This window comes from Trematomus bernacchii, unplaced genomic scaffold (assembly GCF_902827165.1).
Source record: "Trematomus bernacchii unplaced genomic scaffold, fTreBer1.1, whole genome shotgun sequence".
Classification (NCBI taxonomy): Eukaryota; Metazoa; Chordata; class Actinopteri; order Perciformes; family Nototheniidae; genus Trematomus; species Trematomus bernacchii.
Window position 1 is genome coordinate 784,388 of NW_022988176.1, and position 22,343 is coordinate 806,730.

The following is a 22,343-nucleotide window of genomic DNA, read 5'->3' on the forward strand; positions in this document are numbered from 1 at the left end:
TTTGCACCAAGGCTTTAGCTGAGGCCCATACACCAAAATAATACACACAGTGAGAAGTTACAATATCTGCTTTAAGTCTGTGGTAAAAGCGATCATAAAAACGGCAAAAACTAATGTTGAGTACAAGAGATCTTGGAGAGCGCAAACCTCCGCCAAGGCCGTATGTGTAAGTAAAAAAATAATTGGGGTATCCACCCTGTTTCTCAGATCACCTCCAATATTTCATTGGCTGCTTCCTCGGCCTGTCCTACACCAAGTTACATGGACAAAAACGATGACTCATTTTTGCATTACCCTGCTGCCAACCACACCAACAAACTGAGTTGAAAACATTACCAGAGGTGAAAAAAAACAAGAATAGCTTGTTGTAGAACAAATTATATGTATTTTTATTCAGGCAAATGTACACACACACTGTTAGTCAATGTATCAACACAAGTGTGAGATCCTCTTTCCTAATTTACAATTACAAACAATAATAATTAAAGGAAGAAACTAAAGTGACAAAACAATAATTTTTGACAAAACAGCTGAGAAGTAACACAACATAATATTGGCACAAAAATATAAACTGTGGCACATCAGTGGGTTTGTGTCTGGGGTATCAGACATTACAAAGTTTTCGATGGTGACCGACCCCACAGAACTGAGTGTTTAAATCCCCTTTACTACTCAGTCAAACCCCTTTTAAGTCATTATTACAAAGCTAGTCTCACCGGTGATTTGAGGAAACGATTTGCTTTAGGAGAAAAACAGAGCTCTTAAAAAAAACCATGCAAAGAAACAGACTATGCAGAGCTGTAAATACAGGCATGAGCGCTCACATCTTCATCACGCAGAAGCGACAGACTAAACTTCCTATAAAGCTATCAAACACTTCACGGTAGGAGGTAAAGGTGATAGTGGACACTCAAGTGCATCACTTGCTAATCGTATAATTGCTTAAAATATCTTTAATCAAAATACAGTCTCCATGTTTTAATATTTTCCAGTTGTTTAGGACTTTTAACACAGGATAGTTAACGTACAGTGGTGGAGTGGATTAAGTGTTTTTCTCTTCATTATAAAGTTCTCTTTACTGTTTATACAATAAGGGTCTGTTACTCTCAGGTTGTTATACTTCTTTGCGATTGAGAAACAGTCGATTTTAATTGTCCAGAATCTAGGTAAAGCTAACGCTGTGAATTATTCTCAGCTTTAGTTTCTCTGACTCGTTCTGGATTCAGTATCTCTCCTGAACAAACCAAGGCCTCCGAGGACTTCTGTATTTCCTCAAATAATCGTAAATCCTTTCCTCCAGTTCTTGTGCAGCCTGACTTTGACCCTGACCTCATTCTGCCACACACACACCCCTGAGCTTTTCTCTTTCAGAGTTTATAGCATAAAATACATGTCATGGATCGTTGCTTTAATAACAAAAATCAATCCTTGTCAAAGCCTAATCAAACATACTGTATGCAAAAATGTAACTCCTAAACAACCCCGCCTGCATGATGTCATTCAAGGAATTGCTGGGAATTTAGCTGTTAATCCGCTGGGAATTAAAGTTGAATCACAAGCAGGTTGTTGCTCGCTGGCATGATGGGCAAAGCACAAGATGGCGTCGTAACAGACAAACAGAACAACGTGACCACATACATATAACACAGTTCCTACTAGAACAATTATTAGCATGTACAAAACCGTCTAGGTTCGGGTCACAAGTAGTGCAATTGTAGTTTACAGGAAGTTACTTTAGACATCTGTACAGGAGCAGTCTCTGTGTTGCAGGGCTGGCAGAGGGTATGGAAGTTGCTTCTTCATGCACAGGGCGTCGCTCTGAGGACTCGCAGTCACTCAGTCTATTGTTCCCATTTTGGCAATCAGCTCATCGCAGATCTTGGTCAGTTCCTCCATCTCTTGATTCTATGGCAACACAACAAAGGATGACTATGTAAATATATACATTTTTGTATGACTTAATATGACTTTTAGTTGTAACAGAGTACTACTAAACTCTGGTAGTTCTACTTTTACTTAACGTACAAGATCTGAGAACTTCTCCCACCTCATTTCAAGCACTTAAAGTGGTGTGGCGAATTTGAAGCTAATGAACTTGCAGGATTTTAGCTTTTCTGAATTTGTTTCTTAATGGTTGATTGTACTTTTTGTAAGTGGTTTTGGATAAAGCATCAGCTAAATGTAATGTAATCTAGAATAAACATGCAGAAAGATGAGGAATGATGTTACCTTCTGCTGCAGAGCTTGTTCCAGAGACTCGTTCTTCATCTGCTCCTTCCTCAAACTGGCCGTCATCGCCATGTTCTCTGAGCTCGCCTTTCCACGCACCTGAGCGATCTCCTCATTGGCCCTGAGAGAGGAGTGAAATGAGGGAAATTAACAGCATCTCAAAACTGATAATTGTTTGTTAAAACTGGCCTGACATGAGAATTGGACTTCATTTCAATCCCATACATACTTGTCTAGTTTCTCCTCAGCATGGATTTTGAGCGTCTGGTATCTCTGCTCCTCCTGCTTGACTCGGGCCAGATACTCCTGAGCACATTTCTTCAGCACCTCCTCATTCTGCACGAGGAAACAAAAAACAAGCAACGTGTTATTGCTGCTTTAAACCAGCTGTGATCAAGATTTGTGGGGAAAACTGCTTTATTAAAGATTTTAATGCTGCACTAGTTGTTGAAGAAGAGAACAATTTCATTGGTTTGAGGCTCAGGTTTATCTAGTGACCTTTAAAGGGGACATGTGCTGATTTTCAGGTTCATATCTGTATTTTGTGCCTCTACTGTTACATGTTTTAATGTTCAAAAATATCTTTATTTTTCTCATACTGCCTGTTCTGCAGCACCTCTTTTCACCCTCTCTCCTAGCCAAGTCTGCTCTGATTGGTTAGCTGGCCGGCTCTGTTGTGATTGATCAAACTCCCACCGTGGCAGACCATTTAGATGAATGAAAACCTGTATAAGAAACTACAGGAATGGGAAAACCCCCCCAAAAAGGTACAATAGGTCCTCTTAAATGTAAACCTCTGCTACTCAACAACTGCCATCATTTTGTCTATTATGCTGCTGTAACAAAAACAATTTCCCAATTTGGGATCAATAAAGTACTATCTTATCTTATCTTATCTTATCCTTATTGTGTTTATAACCCTCTTACAGCCCTCCAATGTGTACTACTATCAGCTGAAACTGACATGGACTAGTTCTATGACTTACTTTCTTAAATCCCTCCAGGGTGCTCTTCAGATTTTCATATCGCCGAAACACGTCAGAGAGAGAGCGCTCCACAGAGTTCAGGTCTGCCATGGTGCTTTCTTTCTCCGCCGTCACAGCCTGCAAAGTCTTCTGGGAAATCTTGGTGTTGTGCTGCTCTTCCTCTGTGAAGAGCAAAGAAGAAGTTGTTATTGTTGACAGCCAAATCACCTACATTTTTGTATTTAGTCTGGTAACAGCAGGAAACAATGCATTCACATCAAAAACAAGGATACATCAAAAATAAAGAGAAAAGGCTTGAAATGAATGTATTGTAATTGCCGATTTGTTTCTCCTGCGTTAAAACAATGTGGAATAATGTGACCGTGTCTGACACTCACAGTACATGATACAAGTACGCACTGTGGCACTTGGATCATTACAGTAACCAGTGAGACGTACGTTTGCATAACGTTTTTCCCTAACATTTCTACTCACCAATCATCTGAGCAATTGTCTTCTCGTACTCTGCAACAATCTTCCTGTAGAAACAAAACACATGAGATCTTAACCTAATATTTTTGACAGATTGTAGACAGATTTTTACCGTCAATCAGAGATGGCTGAGTGCATCAAAATGTTTTCTCACCTCATCTCGCTGACTTCTTGTTTGCTGTCCTCGTACTTTTTCTTCCAGTCGTTTGCCACTGCCTCTTTAGTGATGATCTGAAACGAGATGTAAGTGTACATTTAAAGAAAATACTTAAAAGATCCATTCAGGGAATACCAACAGGCTGACGACATATTTGAAGTTGGATGAGTTAACAGTTCGTACCTCCTCTCTGATGAGGGTGAGAACGGCCTGTTTTTCTGCCTCACTGATGCAGATGGCATCCAGGACCTGACTTCCTGTTTTCTTCATTTCCCCTCCCTCCGGTTTGTTCTTCCGCTCGCATGGGTCCTCGAACTGCTGCAGGTAGAAGGAAATCAGTTTCATTATACATCCAGAAGTCTAAAATGGGCTCTAAATAAATACACAAAAGTATTCAGGACAAATACACAAGTGGCATGGATGCTATTATTCAAACCTTTGTTGTAGTTAACAAAGCTGTCCTATAATATGTATCTTTCATAAGTGGGAAACTAATTGTACAGTAAGTGCTTAGAGAAGCCAATTCAAACCCTTCAGTTGTACTCTTTCACCAATAAGTTACAATGCAACAATTTGTTGTAGTAGAAAACAAATAGCAACATTAATGTATGTAATAAACTGCAAATTATTAAACTTGCTTTACTGTCATTTTGAACCCTGAACCCCCTCATCTCAATCCTTTCTTCTCCTCGTCTCCAAGTCCCTTCTCCTCTCTTGCTTTGTACCTTCCTGGATTATGAGAGCCATATTCTAATCTCATAAATGACAATCTTAATCCACCTGTCACAAACCCTTGGCAGACACTTAGTACCTCCTGCTGTCGTACAGCACAGTGCGGCCATCTTATCAAACTGCAGCTTTAGATAATAATGCAGGTGCCTCTAAACAGAAAACCTGAGAGTCTATTACATCTCACAGTCACACTTCACTTTCACAAAAAATTAAACAAAAATTGTCAATATGACTTTTACATTCTCAAATGTACAGACATGCCTGGACTTGTCTCGGTGTCTCTGTAAGGGATGGTAACAGTTGAGTCTAAATAAAGAGTGCTTTACTCCCCATCCCAACAGTATTGTATATGTGCCTGACAGAGCAGATGTAGGGTAAAACATGAATTATTGATTGTGGTGTTTACTTACCACAGAGCAGCAGTCCTCGGGCTTTGATGTCACATGGCAGTCTTGAGCTGGAAGAAAGTAATACGAATTTAGGATCTGGGATAATGCGCCACGTAATATAATATAGTTCATCGTCATGACCAGCAGGTGGCAGTGCATGAGAAATATTACAACATTTCTGAATGTTGATTTGACAGGAAGATCACCACATGTTCACATAAGAACTGCAGCAAATTATTCAAATGGTCTTTATAAGTTACTTTATTCAAATGTGTATGATGATCTGTTAGGAGTGGTCTCATCAATGAGCTTACTCGCAGTTTACTTCCACTTTAGTAATGACTCACAAGGAGCCTCGATGTCTGCTCAAGATATTGTTTCAGAATGTTATCAAACTCGCTTTGAGAACTGCCTGTTCACTCTAAAAAAAAAGAACACGATACCTTTAGAAACTATAAAACCACAGGCTACAGCACGTAATATACTGCAACATCTGCAACAGACAGTTACTTAAGCTGTGTCACATGTGCATGATCATACAATCACACAGCAAACACTGTGAACTGTTGCTCTGAACACCTGCACTGATGTTGTGTTTGTTACAGGTTTCAGTGCACATGTGAAGCTGTTGATTAAATGATGTGTGCGTCTGTAACAGATAAGCCCAGATGACCTTCTTGCTGTCCGGTATTGATCGAGTGAAGAATGCTGTCTAAATTTTAACTTCCTGTACAGTCGAGTCCGTCACTGATAACTGAGTTTCTCTATATTGTATCAGTGTGCGCTGTAACTGGGCGGCACAGCATACAAATCAATGTTCATTGATCCGGTGACTCACCGCTTTGGTCCTTGTCCGGTTTGACACTGATCGCCAGCTTCTCCTCGTCTGTGGCGTGGCCTCCATGATGGTCATCCTTTAACAGCTGCAAACATAATCAAACACACTGAATGCATGAAGCGTTCCTGATGGTAATATTACCACGTGAGTCAGATGAGCAGCAGACACATTATCAGTTCTTACCTGTCCACTGAAATTCTTTTGCATTGGCTGGTTCGGCTTTACTTTACAGGAGTTCCTGAGAATGAAAGACAATAACAACATAAGTGTCAACACTAACCTGATGATAAATCTGCCTGTGTGTACATGTGGGCGGGTGTGAGGATGAGAAGAGGAAGCAGGAGACTGAAAGCCTTACATCCTCATCGCTTTGCTGGGAGTGTGCGCTGAGCTCGCATGCTCTGCTTAAAGTGCTGAATTACGCAGAATTAAAAGCAGATCAATGAAAGAGATTGTTGCCAAATTGAAATAAGAGCAAGGACCTTTGTTCAGAGTGTTAGAGGGAATTACAGGATTTCCGGTAACACTCTCTCTACTTTCAACTTCTTTGTGAATGAAGGAACATTTAGGTCAGGTTGTTTCCACATCAGCTCGTGGAGCAAGCCTGGCACTGGACTTATTAAGAACAGCAAGAAGTGACGTTCGAACACACACACGTCTGCATACACAGTACTTACAACAGAACACAGAGGAAATGGACTTGCTCAGAAGTCCTGATGCCACACAGAGCGAAGGGAAACAGAATGTAAGTTTGGAAGGAAAAGGAAGGAAAGACAAAGGAGAGGATGGGATAGGGGTTAGGTTAAACATAAGGTGAGTGCAGGGTTATTATAGCTCAGTAAATAAAAGACTAGAATATTTAAATTTAAATGTAAATCTTCTATTACCACTTAACTAACTAAAATGTAGTAAGCAAGTATTTCCTGGGCTTTAATATTTTAAAGTATCAATCAAGAGACGTGACGCGAATGGCCTCAGCAAGAAATGAGTGCAGGCAAACCCTCCAAATAAGGATGACCTGACCTGAATGTCAATAAATAAAACTGTATATACAATACATTCTGTCACCCTGTTCCTATAAAAGTATTGTGTCTCATTTCAAACCAGCCATTTTAACAAAGAAATATATAATACAAATATCATGGAATCTCAAAGCAAATGTATTTGATATAAGTACTGAGGTCAAATCGGATTATCTCTGTGCACAACGCTGAACTTGAAGAAAGACTGTATCTATTAAAAATGAATAGAAATGTGATCAGGATTCATCATTTGCAGGAACATGAAAACACCACCAGAGGGCGTCGTGAGACACTCCTTGTTACAACTCAGAGAATATCTCAGAAAACACAAAATATGTGTTAAAAATACACTTAACATTAAAAACTGCTTTAAACCTTCTTTTGTGGAATAGTAAAAGAAAATCCTACTGAAAAAAATTCAAGTGAACTGAAATCCTAAAATAAAATCATAACTAGAAGCAATAAAAAAAACTATATTAACGGTGGTGAGGGATGAAAGGATGTGCAGGAGAGACACAGATGCTGAGATAACTTTAGAAGATGCACAACAGGCAAACATAGTTGATTAAAATGGGAACACTTCGATCCCTCCAGGTTCATCGTGAACAATAGAAAGCATTCATTACCGTTCTACGGCCATAAAAGAGAGAGCACTGTTTGTTCAGCCTGAAAATCAGTGAGTCATATCAGTTCAGTTTCAGCCACACTCTCACTGAAGAGACCTTTGTGTATTTTTTAACGAGTCTTTTACTCACGTGATTACTGTGCCGTTGGTCTCACAGGTCAGTTTTGTGTTGGAGTTCATGTTGCCGTTAAGCAAATCAGGGTCCACACAAATGTCATGACTGGGGTTGGAGTTGGAGTCCGTGCTGGAGTCAGACACCGCCGGGGCCACGTCGTCCACCTCCGAGGGGTCGGGTTTGTTCAGAGAGGAGAGGACGGACAGTGATGGGGGCCGGAGGGCTGGAGGCTGGGGCTGGTGGACCCCTCCAGGGCTGGGTTTGTTGCTGAGGGTCAGGTTGAGGTTCTGGTCCAAACCGAAGCTGCGGTTGTTGGTTGTGGAGTTGCTGACGTTGTTCAGCAAATCAACATCTGGGGATGAATCTGGGCTGACCTCCTGGTTGGAGTTGTTGTCCAAAAAGTGGTTTGTACCTATAAAAAGAGAAGAAAAAGTAGGTCAGTATGTTACTAGTTAACATAAGGTTTATAGAGGTGCCTCTCAAAATGAATACAAGATAAGATTAGATAAGATGGACCTGCATTGATCCCTGTAGGAAAATGCAGGTGTCAAAGCAGCAACAGAATGAGACAGAAACACAGATAGTACACGTGTCAATATACACAGGGATAAAAGGAATACATGTAAAATCATAAAAAATAGAATCAAATAAGAATAAACATGTATTATCATTATGAATATAAATAACAAGAAACTAAACTCTGGCATAATAATAATAATAACATTTATTATTGAATATGGCAACAGACATATAATAGAGACTTGAGAGGAATAAAACAAGTCAAAAACAACATACAGAATCAGTGAAACATGTATTCAAACAGATGGGTCTTTAAGTTTTTTTTTAAGTTGTTCGCAGATGTCAACACCAAAGGTCAAAAGAGAGTTATAAAGTTGAGGTAAGTGTTGGGCAACACCAAACTAAAGAGTTATAGGAGGAACCATGAAAACCAATTGCTACTGAGAAAGAAACTGTTGTCAGAAAGGTAGAAGGATAAAAGCAGATTGGCATCCTTCGTCTAACCTACTTTCTCCATCCTGTGGCGACCTAATGATAGTATCTTTCATTTGGAGATTTAAACTTGAAATGATGGCCTTTCGTTCTCCTGTTAGAACATTTAAGATGGCTGCTGACTTCCTCTCACTTCACATCCTGTTAACAGCTAGCTAACGACCACAGCAGCAGGCTGGTCTCTGTTGAGTCACACTGCTGCTGAAACACAGGACTCTCTGTTACTGAAAAATACACCCACTGTAAAAAAACTTTCACAACTACCCACGATAATACAACGGAAATAACTCCAATATATTCTCCTGTGTTTCTTCTCAAGTGGCTCACAACTTGAATTAACTTATTGTGTCCACCTTTTACGGATAACAGCTTCTCACATCGTTTGTCATGACTTGAGGCGTCATGACTGTGACCTATTACATCATACATTCAATATTGCAAGTTTATGTAAGCTTCTGCTCAAAATCTGGGTACTTTCAGACACACACACACCCTTCAGAGAGGCTAATATAAGAGGGGGAACCACACCCAGTTCTGCAGAGTACACCCCACCAAGTGGCCTAGCAACAAAGACAACATCAGGCTTTAGTGCAGTTTCACAACTCTGTGAAAAAGAGGAAAAGGAGGCAGAGAAGGAAGTAAGAGAGGAACAGTATAAGTAGTCAAATGGCGGTCTTCAGCTACACCCTGGAGCTACAGTACATACAGTTTGATTGTAGCCTGTGGTCGTTCATGAATAGACGATTAAAGTGAGCTGTTAAAGTCTAATAATAGTCAACAAGAATATCACTTTCTCAAGTCAATCTTTTATTCATGAATCCAACCCCAGACTTTGTTCAGAGCATGGAAAGCATGAAAAGGAGACTGTTATCATCTGCGACCTAGACTTAATAATAAACACTTTAATCTCTCTGTTATTATCTGGCACAGTATCCCATATGCCGAGTCAAATCGTGTCTAATATCAACCGGTTGATCCATCCAAAACATGCAGACTAATTTAATTCTGATACATGTGCACTTCATGTTAAAATCACTATAATGATAACTGATGGAGGAGGAGGAACACATTTTGTAAACTTTAGGGATATAGCTTTTTGCACAGAAGATGCACTCCAGATATCTATTACCATGGTGATGTGTGCTACTTGAGTGGGTGAAAGCAGGGCAGCGGGAGGGGATGGGTGAGGAGGGGGATGTTGATTAGAAAGCAGTGGGCTTCTGTTGCAGCTTCAAACAAACTGGATTCATCTACTACCCATTTATCAGACGATGTATCAGTCTGTGAAACCGGGTGAGGGCTCTCTGATCAGCAAAAGCCGGCATAGCAACAACGTGGCCAACATAAACAAGGAACAACATAGTGACAAGAAGGAAGAGTGCACATTGCGTAAACAACACCACTTAAATCTCAAAACCTGTTTGCAATTTTTGCAGTTTATACAAAATACCTTATCCGAATCTTTAAGCCGAATAACTCAAAACAAGTTACACTATCTACATCATCAGGTTTGAGTGTCGTAAAACATTTTTGACCACTTCAAACCTGCTGATGATTTTAGCATTTTAGCAAAAAGGTTATTGAAGAACTAAAAACTAATGAATACGACTAGTGTTAATGTTACATTTAGGAGGTCTTTTCACAGTGGACATTGCACCTATCTACCAAAGTATCAGGCTGGAGACCGTCCTTAAAGGTGGGGTAGGTAAGTTTGAGAAACCGGCTCGAGATCGCTAGAATTTGAAAATACACAACCGGAGAAAATCTGCCACTTCCTTATAGAGCCCCTCCTCCAACACACACGAACGCGCACATGACCAATGAGGGCACGAGATAAGTTTGTGCCCCGATGGAAGGCTGACAGGCAGGCAGTCCATCCAGTTATTTTAGCCGGGCCGGCTAAAATGATTGGTCGTACTTTTTACAGTATTACGGCTTCCACAGATGACATTTTTTTATGGATTTTTTGTCAAAGCACTTAAGATATTCATTGCTATCGGGATGTTAAGAGCATTCCATGGAATATAACAAAAAGTGTATCTCGAGCTGGTTTCTCAAACTTACCTACCCCACCTTTAAGGCCACATCAAAATTGGGAAAAGGGCATTTGTGTATTTTTGGCCAGAAAATATGTTGCAGAAAATCTTGAAATAAAAATGAATTGATCGTGTGAAATGTAGGCTGATTAATTTCGATGTTACTGTTTTATCTGATAATGAAAAGGACTTTTAAAATGTCTCTCTATAAATCTGAGTCCCCTTTGCTAGATTTGTGGTTATTTGTAATGTTGACATCTTCTGTGTTATCTGTCTTGTGTTGTTCCTAAAAGCTTGCTAGCGACCAGAGAATATCTAAAATAATTGCCAGGTGTCAGAGTTTGACCTGTATGAGAGCCCTGGGTCGTCTCACCTGTGTAGTTGGAGTTGTCCAGTTGGCTAAGGTGCTTCACAACACCAGGAGACTCTGCCTCTGGCGTCTCAAAAGTCCCCTCGGAGTCTGAACTGTAAGAGAGAAAGAGAACGGAAAACTTAAAAAAACATCTGTCACAATAAAAGGAACGCTATAGAGAGACAGAAATACGGCAGGAGAGAGGTCAGAGCTACGACTGAGTGCTGGGAAATCATCTGGAACTATATATGAAATCTCCAGTTGAAATTGTTCTGAGACAAATATGATCCATAAAACCAAAAGAACTATGTCATGAAGTTACTTAGAGCATGTGATAACAGCAGTCCACTGTCTTTGAGGACAATGGAGGCATTGACAATGATGGTAGGTCTAAATAAGAAAATGCTACAAACAGCTATTTAATTATGTAAATACAATTATAAAAGCGCTTGTTGTTTGTAGCAGTGTGAACTTATTTCTAACAAGAAAACATTGCCATCTAATGTCAATCTCCTGTTTTCCTTGAGTGACATAAAAACAATAGATTTTAGGGTTCAAAGAAGCTCGAAATAAACAAGGCTTTAATTTTAAAGGAAGTCGGAGGAAGAAGTGAAGTCCTTGAAGGCCACCTGCATCCTTTCTCCCTCAATAGGACACACTGTCCCCCCCACACACACACACACACACACACACACACACACACACACACACACACACACACACACACACACACACACACACACACACACACACACACACACACACACACACACACACACACACACACACACACACACACACACACACACACACACACACACACACACACACACACACACACACACACACACACACACACACACACACACACACACACACACACACACACACACACACACACACACACACACACACACACACACACACACACACACACACACACACACACACACACACACACACACACACACACACACACACACACACACACACACACACACACACACACACACACACACACACAGTCTTTTGGTTTGCTGTGTCAGCTGCCTAGCCAGCCAGCCCAAATGTATTTCCAAACTGCGTAAAGACAAAAAGGAAAGTAGAGACAGGGATAGTGAGAGTTTATGTGTGTGTGTGTGTGTGTGTGTATACCCATTCCCAGCTACTTGAACACACATCAAAACGTTGGCCCTTTAATGAAAAACAGCCCCAGAAGGAACAAAGCTCTCACTGCCAAAACCCAGACACACTCCATCTTTCTGATATCAGTTCACACATTCACACACTGTGGAGCCAGAGTTAATCCTAATATACATAACCCACCCCCCCCCCACACACACACACACACACACTGAATTACATCCCAGTGATGGCCCCAATGATGGCCCCATCGGCTGCAATCTTGGATGGTTACTTAGAAACTAGAAATGGACAGAAACCGAATCAAAAGCTTTGGAAACTGTGGCTTTTTCTCTCCCCTTCCCCCAACTTTCAGCAACTGTTCCCAGACTGCCACACACACATACAAACTAACACACACAAAAACCAGCCTACATAGTCATATCCTTAGCATTTGGTGTCTCATAAAGAAACCGGATGGAGTACACAGAGCAGAGACTCGTAAGAGTGTATTTTAGTCGTCTGTTTTTAGCCAATGACAGTATGACCATGCCACAGCATAGGAAGGAACCAAGAGTATACCACCACAACAGTCTGTGTGTGTGTGTGTGTGTGTGTTGCTCTCTTGTATGTGTATTATCCACCACCTGTCAGTATGACTCAGGGGTATCTGCAGTCATCACACAAACAACCACTAAATCTATTGCTTTATAATCTGAGGCGAGTACAAAGAATGACTCTTTCCTTTCAAGATACTCTCTTTGTTATTTCTTTAGCTGAAACCTAATTATACACCAACTCCATCTCCCTCCTTCTCTGTCTCACTCTCTCTGTTTCTCTCACACACACACACACACACACACACACACACACACACACACACACACACACACACACACACACACACACACACACACACACACACACACACACACACACACACACACACACACACACACACACACACACACACACACACACACACACACACACACACACACACACACACACACACACACACACACACACACACACACACACACACACACACACACACACACACACACACACACACACACACACACACACACTTTGGCCTAGCCCTCTTACTTGTACTCTCCTCCATCCTTGGACAGGGGTTGCCCCTCTTCTCCTGCTACTCCAGTCACTGCTGACCATGTCCATTTGGCCCATTGGACCGGAGACAACCAGGACATCCCTGCAGCACGTCAGGTCCCAAAACCTGCTGCCACCTCCGAGACTTAACTGTAAACTTCCTCTTCCTCTGGATAGATTGTCACTGCTGTCAACCAGGTTCAGTGATCTTCCACAGTCCTCTTTATCTCAAAAAGGAGACTGAAAATGAAGTCTTTATCCCTCGTATTGTGAGCTGCTGTTGCTCTGTTGTTCTCTCGCTCACTTCCTCCTATGCTTAGCGGCCGAGCTTTCCCATCCTGCTCTTCTGTGTTGTTGACGATCGCGAGAGTCTCACGCTGCTGCTGCTGTTTCTGTTTTGCTCTCCACAGCACTGACTCACACACAGTGCAGATTACTGGAGCATCAGTAGTCACTCCTCTCTCTCTCTCTCCCCTCCCCTCTCCCTCTCTGTCTGGGTGGACGATCAGCTGGTTAACAGACATCGGCTCGCCCTGCTCCTGTGTGTTTGCTATAACTCGCTTTCTCGCTCTCAGGAGTTTGCCTCCCCCCTCTGCTCCTTTCTTTCAGGGTTTGCCAATTGTTGGGGGAAGAGAGGGGGGAGAGGAGAGGCAATGCTTCCTGTTTTAAGAGGCAAAGCAGCGTCTGGTTACTCCAGGACAAACAGACTGCCAGACGTTTATGTCTTTAAGGAAGAGGAGATGAAACGCATAGCAATCAAGTATTCCTTTGACAGAAAAAGAATGAACAATTTTTTATGGTAATATAGGTATTTTTGTAATGCTAAAATAGTGTTTTTGTCCTCTTAAACACGGAGATGTCCTGCTTTTCTCTGTTTTTCATCATATTCAACTGAATACATGTTGGTGTTGGACTGACAACACAATACATTTTGAGGCATTACCTTAGAAAGCTAAGATTCTTCACAATTCCTTCCATCTTATCGATCAAAATATAAGATTTAGTCAGCAAAATATGCGGTTAACAGTATGTTTGAAAAGATGCAAATAGATGAGTTTTGATTGAATATAAACTCATAGTGTATCAGGAACTCATAACCTTGTAATATCCAACCTCTCAAACAAAGCCCACCTCACAGAAATTACAGTCTCTAATTCCCTTAAACAATGTAAACCCAAACCAAGCCTGCTGACGTAGAAGACCACTCAGTTTGAAAGGTTAGTGGTTTGTTTACTCGGCAGCTCTCAGCAGAGACCATGCATCATTGTTGCAGAAACACAGCACTAATGACTATTTTCTCTGGATGAACAAAGGGGGATAACAGCTACAGAGATGCAAAGATACTTTGAAGAAGGACTGAGAATGTGCTTTGCATAAATACTTCACACATAAAGCTACAACTGTGACCGAACCTACAGAGGATCTATTGTCCACATCCGGGTCAGACAGCAAAGGAATCAATACAGCAAACCTAGATTCAACAGCACTGTGCGACTGACACAAAAGTCATTTGGATAAAGCTCTCATCTCTGCTCACACACTTTCCCCCACACATGTGCTTCTGAGGCTGTTCATGGATGGCTTACATAACCAAGGCTTTCACATGTATACCTCTCTCTCTTTCTCTCTCTCTCTCTCTTTCACACACACACACACACACACAGACATCTAGGCCAGATGAGAGGAGTTCTTTCGTAAAACACGGACCATGACTAATCTAATAAAGAAGGATGATTCAGCCACTGTGAAGAAGGTGAACAGGGAAAGAAAGGAAAGCAGCAAGGATGCTTTATTTGTTATTTGCAATTTTAAGCTCCTGTCCCTGCTGTTAACTGTTCACATGCAAAAAACCGAAGGGGGTAAAACAGGCAGAAGCTCTGTCACAGATGACACTGAGCATAATGAATACGTACCCACTCGAAAAAAAAAGTCACGCACTGGTGAACACAGATAAAGATGCTCTGTTGAATCTGTGATAGCTGAACTGACAAGAGGGACACATTAGAGGCATGCCAGATGGAAAACAGCGTTCATTAAAAGTGAGGAGTGAGAGACGGAGAGAGAAAAGAGACCATCATTTTAAGTGAGTTTTTGGGGCAGGGCCGCAACCTGAAACGCGCTCTTGTTTTCTCGTAAACATTCCTGGCATTGTCTCCATTCTCTTCTTTGTCACCTTATCTGTCAGTAAGTACAGCCGAGAGGACAAACCTGTCTGTCTTGCATTGGACGGTGAAAGCTAACAACCCCCGAGCATCAAGAGATATCCTGCTTTTTCTGCTACACCTTCAAAGCCGTCAACCTGCCTCTGGACTTGCAATGTCCCACAGATAACACACGTTTGCATTCAGTACATACAGAGAGATATCAAGCAGAATTAGACAGTGGGTACATGTTTGACTCTTTCCCTTGCAGAGATGCGACACGGACAGAGAAGAAGGAAAAGAGAGAGGGAAGAATGGGCGCTTATGTAATACCTTGAAACCACAAATAGCACACAGTGAGAGAGTGGCAAACCCACACATACAACCATATGCAATGTAGAGCTGCCATTTTAGCCCACAGTGTTAGACATATAACACCACACACACACACACACACACACACACACACCCACACACACACACACACCACACACACACACACACACACACACACACACACACACACACACCACACACACCACACACACACACACACCACACACACACACCACACACACACCACACACACACACACACACACACACACACACCACACACACACACACACACACACACACACACAACACACACACACACACACACACACACACACACACACACACACCACACACCACACCACACACACACACACACCACACACACACACACACCACACACACACACACACACACACACACACACACAAGTTAATCCAGCAAGAATGCCCATCCTTAATCATCAATTAGGTTTTGACTGATAGCAGCATGTGTGGTTATGAGCTAAGAATACATCAGCAATGATGTCTGTGAGCCACGACAGAGGTGATGTTATACTGCATGAAATAACTGTGTGTGTGCAGTACACACTCAACTTTCACACACTGTTTATCTCTGCTCTCAATCCCCTCGATGTTGATGGAAGAGCACATATCTTACATTTTGTTCAGCTCCACCGTCAGGTCAACATTTCCCCAGACAAACGATGTGGTTCCCAGCAGGGTATCTTCAAAAATAATTGGGTCTACATTAAATTTGCTGTGATTATTTTGAGACATGCTAGTAAATCCCTGGTCTTTCCTCTAGCACCACCATGAGGAAAACGTGTTTATAATGAAATAATCACCTCTTTGGGTGGATTTCTGTGGATTACCGAGCATGGTTAAACTCTCGATATAATGAGCCATTTTGATTTTTAACATTCACAATTTATTTGACCAGTACTGCTAAGGATAAGAGAGTCGTCAGTATGTTGTCTGTCCAACATTTCTTAATGCGGCGTGTAATTGTAGCTTTCATTCTTTTAATTTTAGACGTGGGCACTAACCCCATTTCAATTACAAGTTACATTAAACGAAATGTAGAAAGCTTTAAATATTTCTACTTTGATCAACATTTACACAGCACACATGGCAAACAGCACTTGCAGTGTAATAAACATGTCAGCGTCAGTGTTTATATAGCCTAAGTGCTCCTGGTCATGTGTCTTAACCCAAACAGCTGGTAAGTTAGCATATCTATCCCAATAACACAGGTTGTTGAAGATGTTGTCAAAACAAACAACAGTTCTCTTCTCTCTATATTCTATGTTTCTTCAGGTATTGTTGTTTGTGTGGAATATGTGTTTGAGCTTTTAAAGCACCAAACTATGAATTAAACCTTTACAAAACAGATTTGAAAAGCTGTGTATGAGTGAAAACATTTCTTTCCTCATGCTAAGACATAACCTGCAAAAATAGTTGTTTTTTTGTCAAATTGGTAACATAGTTGGGTCTTAATTTGTATCCCTTAGATTTGAGGAATAAACACACTAGCAGTAAAGTACTTGATAGTGACTTCTGTAATTTTTCATTCGGCTACTTCAAACAAACGTATTCAACGTGATATCTTCTTTGCAGCAGAGTACAAGCTCAAAAACATCTACAGAAGATTTGAGGTTCAATCAACTGAGTCAGTATTGTTTGGTTCCAATAGACAGCGGCACAAAGGTTATTTATAGTAAAAATAAGTCGTGGTGGATAACGTTCATGCTCTGCTGAGACTACAGTCCGCCATGTATAAATATGTGGCCCTCTGTACATCTGTGCCTGTAGGCCGGGGATACAAGTAAGGGCATGAATATATTCTGTGTGAGCACATGTGAACTGTATGTAATGCGTTCAGAATTATGTCCCTCCTGGGATGGAGAAACTAGCTGAGAGTCTATCTGTATGTCTGCCATTCTGTCTATTTGTCTGTGTAATGACTCACAGCAACTCTACAATAATACTGCTGGGTCACACTTGATGGCTTGTTTAGTGATACGGCTCCATCTAGCGGTCATAAGTGGACTATCATCCAGATTCATTACATAAATACCACAAAATAACAAAAGAACAGCAGCATTGAAATCAGCCGGGACTCAATGTCAGGATGAAAGGGCATAGAAGACACACGGAAATGAAGGAAGAATAGCTGTGAGTGGGAGAACAAGAGAGACAAAAAACAGGTCTGACGTCACCTATGGGAGTTGACAGGATCTCTGGTTTCATCATTGCAACGTTTGGGAAATGGTCATTAGTGTATTGCACTCGGGAAACATGCATATCACAGAGAGAGAAGGAGAAAGAGAAAGTAGCACACTGCTGATAATGTTTCCTTTTCATATTTTGTTATCTTTTATAATTTAATTCAGAATTTAGCAGGATACAAAAATCTCAGTGGGATACAATGTAAACAGAGAGGCTTTAAAGTATCTAATGTTCTACTGTTTTTACATTCTTGATATCTTAGCATTTTTAATAAGGAACATCCAATTAGCTGCAATCAGAGCATAAAACTAGCATGGGGTGAACAGAGTCAGACTGAATGAGGTCGATGCACTCACCGTGCTACATTACACAGGAATATCTAAACTGATGGAGGCATGATAAGACAAAAGGGGGGAAAGAATGAAGGAACAAGGGAAAAAGAGAGAGGGGGGGGTTTACCCCAGAAGAGTCACGTACAGGCACCAGCTGAGCTATTGTTCCTGACTACAACAGAGACACAAGAGCGCACAATTACCAGACAGAAGTGCATGAACATTGTACACACATGCACGCACAGAGCCGGGAGGTAACACAACCCTTATTGTTTTACTTGATAATGTTTCCATTCCCTTTCTTTGCCTGGCAAATCCATTTAAACTACATGGAAATCCCTTTAAACCGTATAATATTTAAGGGGGTTATATGGTAGCTAATAATAAGAACAATGTTTTCATTGGTGTGCAATTACATAGTGTTGTCTGTACAGTGTTTTGTCCCTTTAAAATGCCATATATTTTTTGTTTCATTGCAGTGATATATCTACATAATCTAACCATTTTGTTCAACTGGGTTTTTATTTATTAACTTCGACATAGTTCTGCCCTGAGTTACACTTTAATTCTTGCACGCCTAGTCAGCATAGGCTTATGCACAATTAAAGTGTACATCTTCACATTTTGCGTATTCATGTATTCACAATGTCTTTGTCTCTCAGTCCCAGTTGTTCGGCCTACACTGGCCTGAATTCATAACATTGCAGCATTAAATGAGCTCCAAATGAAAGTCAGCTCTTCCCAAATGAGGGACTGTCTGGGTTTTGGAGAACAGGAAGTCTACTGTACATCAAAGACTGCTCCAGTTAGGCCATAAAACGGATGATTAAAGGCAACTCAAATGAGAAAACTGAGATCCCACGGCACTGGTTATCTACCCAGTTTTCCCACAGGGAGGACCCCAACCCCCATCTGCCCTAACAATAACACAGATCCAGAAGACCACAGTATGCTTTTGTGATCAGGGAGATTTAAAATAAACACAAAAATAACAATGATAATTTCTTTGACATGGCCTCGTCGTCTCAGTCTTCTGATCTCTGACATCCTTGCCTTACTGTCACTGGTCATGATTTCCTGCCTCATCCAAAACAAAAACATCTGCTTCAGTCCGGCAGCACTACTGCTGCTGATGATGTTTACAACCGCTGTTCTCATGACTTGAATCACTGAGTGAACACAGCGACATTTAGGAATAGGCTGGCTGAAATATGCCTGTGCATTTACATCTGTTGAGGGAAAGTGTTCCGCTACAAGGGGCATAGAGAAGCTTAAACAATATAAAGCATCACTGGGATCAGGGGACAAGTGAAAGGACTCGCTCTCTGTTACAAAAGATTAAAGGAAAAGAAGAGGGAGCATGCTTTTAAGCTCTGACAAATGCCTCAGCAACAGCATCTACATTTTCCTTCATTTTGACAAGATGAAAGGCTCCAGTCAGCTGCAGGTCATACGGCACTTTCAGGATTCCTAACACTGCGTGATCAGAACAGGACGATGTGTCCTACTATGTCTGCCCAGACCCAAAGACCCGCTTGTATGATTAAAACACCACTTTAGAATTAAGGTCACAGCTGCAAAATTAATAACCAGAGGCAGCATTATCTCTTCTACAGTTGTAACTACAAAAGCTGCTGCTAAAATATTAGAACCAATAACACTTAGACTTTAATTCTAGGAGCATGATGCTCATTACATTAGCCTCTCTCATAATGTCACCAGCTGTAGCACTCTGCCTCTTCCCTCTATTTCCTTATATTTGAATACCAAAATAGCACGACAGGACAGGTTGTTTGCAGAGCAGTCTGATGGGATGCTTTGCTTTCATTCCAGCAGGGAAAGCCCTGGCTCTGAAGGAAGCATCAAGGTGTCAGCACTGCCCTTCAACCCCTTATCTCACACTTCCTCTTCCACTATCCGATACAAAAGTGCTTAGTTCATACATTATATATACAGTCTATAGTCCATACACACAAGACAACACAAGTAGCAAAGGGCGCTATTGATCTACTGTCAAGTGCACCCACTCACCCACAAGTTTCCTGTTCTCACTAAAAGCTTGTCCACACAAACAATGAAGCATCACATCTTACATGCTGCTCTTCTTCCGAGTAGAGCTGAAGGAGCCCTTCCTGTTTTGGCTGAAGGATCCCCCCATGGCAACAGCCGCCGAGTGTTTGTTTCAGGTTTCCCAAAGATGTTGCGTACGTCCCTTTATTGTCCTCCAAAGGTTCACCTCTGCCTCTCCTCTGGACAGCCTGGCTCAGCGTCAGAGCCGCACAAAGCGCTGCTTCTCATGACTGACTTTTCATTATTTAGCCTCTCCTCCTCTCCGTGTCCCTTCTCTGCTGATGCTGTACAGTCAAAACACTCAGGAGTACCACTGATCTCACATGAATGCTTACAGTCCCGCCTCCTCGCTCTGCTTCTCCACACCCTCCGATTTATCACTCTGTCTCTCTCACTCACACACACACACCAAAGTCAGATTGCATTCCCTTGCCAGGCAGTAGCCTATAGAAGGAGAAAGGCAGAGAGGTGGTGTGTGTGACGGGGGTTGTTTTAAAGCACACTAGTCCAAGGAGTTGGAGGGGGGTGGATGGAGATTGGAGTGTGTGTGTGTGTGTGTGTGTGTGTGTGTGTGTGTGTGTGTGTGTGTGTGTGTGTGTGTGTGTGTGTGTGTGTGTGTGGTGCTAAGGGTATTGTTCAAGCGTGAAAGAGTATCTTCTATTGTTAGTCCGCTGAATACCAGATCTCAGATCCAGGGGGAGGGATGGAAGATGATGGAGGGAGAGAAGGCGGCATAAAACACAGCCCCACTTGTTGTGCCACATTCCCGCTACCTGCTGTGACCCCAAACCCACCACTGTAGCCCCCTTGAGTTTTAGCATGACAATACACACACACACACGCACGCTCAGTACTCAAAGCTAGGCTTATTTGCATTAATTTAATAAGACAATCAGTCCAATTTGACCTCTTACCGCCTTACAAAATGTACACAATTCAAAATTAGGGTTAGAGTTAGCTAAATGCTTCCAGTGTTTCTGAAAAACTAAAGTAGCTTAATGTAAAAATGGATAAGGCTAGTGAGACATGTCTTAACCAACATTGAGTGTCAACACAACAGAGCCTCTTAATGATTAAAGTAGGAAATCCTACCTCCTGATTACAGCTTGTCCCATCCTGATAGTCTGTTAGGATCAAATATAAATGGCTAAAACCCCTCTGCTGGCTCAGGCAGTGTTGCATAGGACAGGCCCGCCTTTGAGAATAACTGAGAGGCTTAAGTTTAGTGCATAACTTTCTCCCACTGAGATAAATCACATGAGGCTAACTATGGAGGTCCTACCTCTTGAATGGCTTGTATCACAAAGCATTCACAAACAACGCACACATGAGCATTAAGCACATGTAGCGTGGTATTTACTATGACTTATAAGTTATGGTATGAATACGTTTCTCTTGTTGTAAGCCAGATACTTACAGAGACTTGAGCATTGCTCTGACTACTTGACAGCTTAAAGTTATTAGCGCTGCAAAGTACGAATAAATAATAGACTAGGCAGATACAAGAACATGAATGAGGACACAATGTAGCCAATAGCTCTGAGGAATATAGATAAAACATACGCAAACAACAACAACAATAAGAGTTTAACTTGCCTTTGATTGTTGTTGTCCAGGGGTTGCTAGTCAATTCTACCGCTGAAAGTGATGCTGTGTTTTCCTCACGACTGCGCATGCTCCAGTAGCTTGCCACAGTAACGGTTGTCAAACAACTTGGTTTTATGAAAGAAAAATATTTAAAGTTATGACAAAGTCCTACGAGCCACATTTCGCAGCTCAAAAAATAAATAAGTTGTTTAAGTGTACTTGAAGGATATTCCCACAGGTGTATTCGAGTTGATGCAATGTAATTTTCTAAATTTGGTGGAATAAAATTAACAATCAAACAAATAACGAAAATAATAAAATTGTTGTAAGATTTCAGCCAAAGGGAAACCTTTTTAGGGATTTACAATTACATTACACAAAAAAACTAAAACTGGCACATGTTGTTTGGTAATGGATAAGGCTATACCCTTTACAATTCAGTGTTT

The 22,343-nt window shown here is 41.4% G+C and overlaps 1 protein-coding gene across 4 annotated transcripts; it reads right to left on the minus strand.

Annotated features, from left to right (window-relative positions):
• Positions 1–361: 361 nt before the first annotated feature.
• On the minus strand, positions 362–20,575 carry LOC117475993 (transforming acidic coiled-coil-containing protein 1-like). Of its 4 annotated transcripts, none has more exons than XM_034122342.1 (13): positions 20,334–20,575; positions 10,985–11,076; positions 7,580–7,976; positions 5,986–6,040; positions 5,803–5,887; positions 4,986–5,032; positions 4,027–4,158; positions 3,841–3,917; positions 3,690–3,733; positions 3,216–3,376; positions 2,459–2,565; positions 2,230–2,350; positions 362–1,905 (listed from the first exon to the last, which is right to left on the minus strand). In XM_034122342.1, exons 1-13 carry the CDS (start codon positions 20,396–20,398, stop codon positions 1,837–1,839), a joined length of 1,452 nt encoding a protein of 483 aa, XP_033978233.1. In that variant the 5' UTR covers positions 20,399–20,575; the 3' UTR covers positions 362–1,836. The 4 variants fall into 4 exon arrangements, with proteins under 4 accessions (XP_033978233.1, XP_033978232.1, XP_033978231.1 ...); XM_034122341.1 differs by having other exon boundaries at positions 4,027–4,161; positions 20,334–20,574; XM_034122340.1 differs by lacking the exon at positions 20,334–20,575 and adding an exon at positions 13,196–13,767.
• Between the last annotated feature and the right edge of the window lie 1,768 nt (positions 20,576–22,343).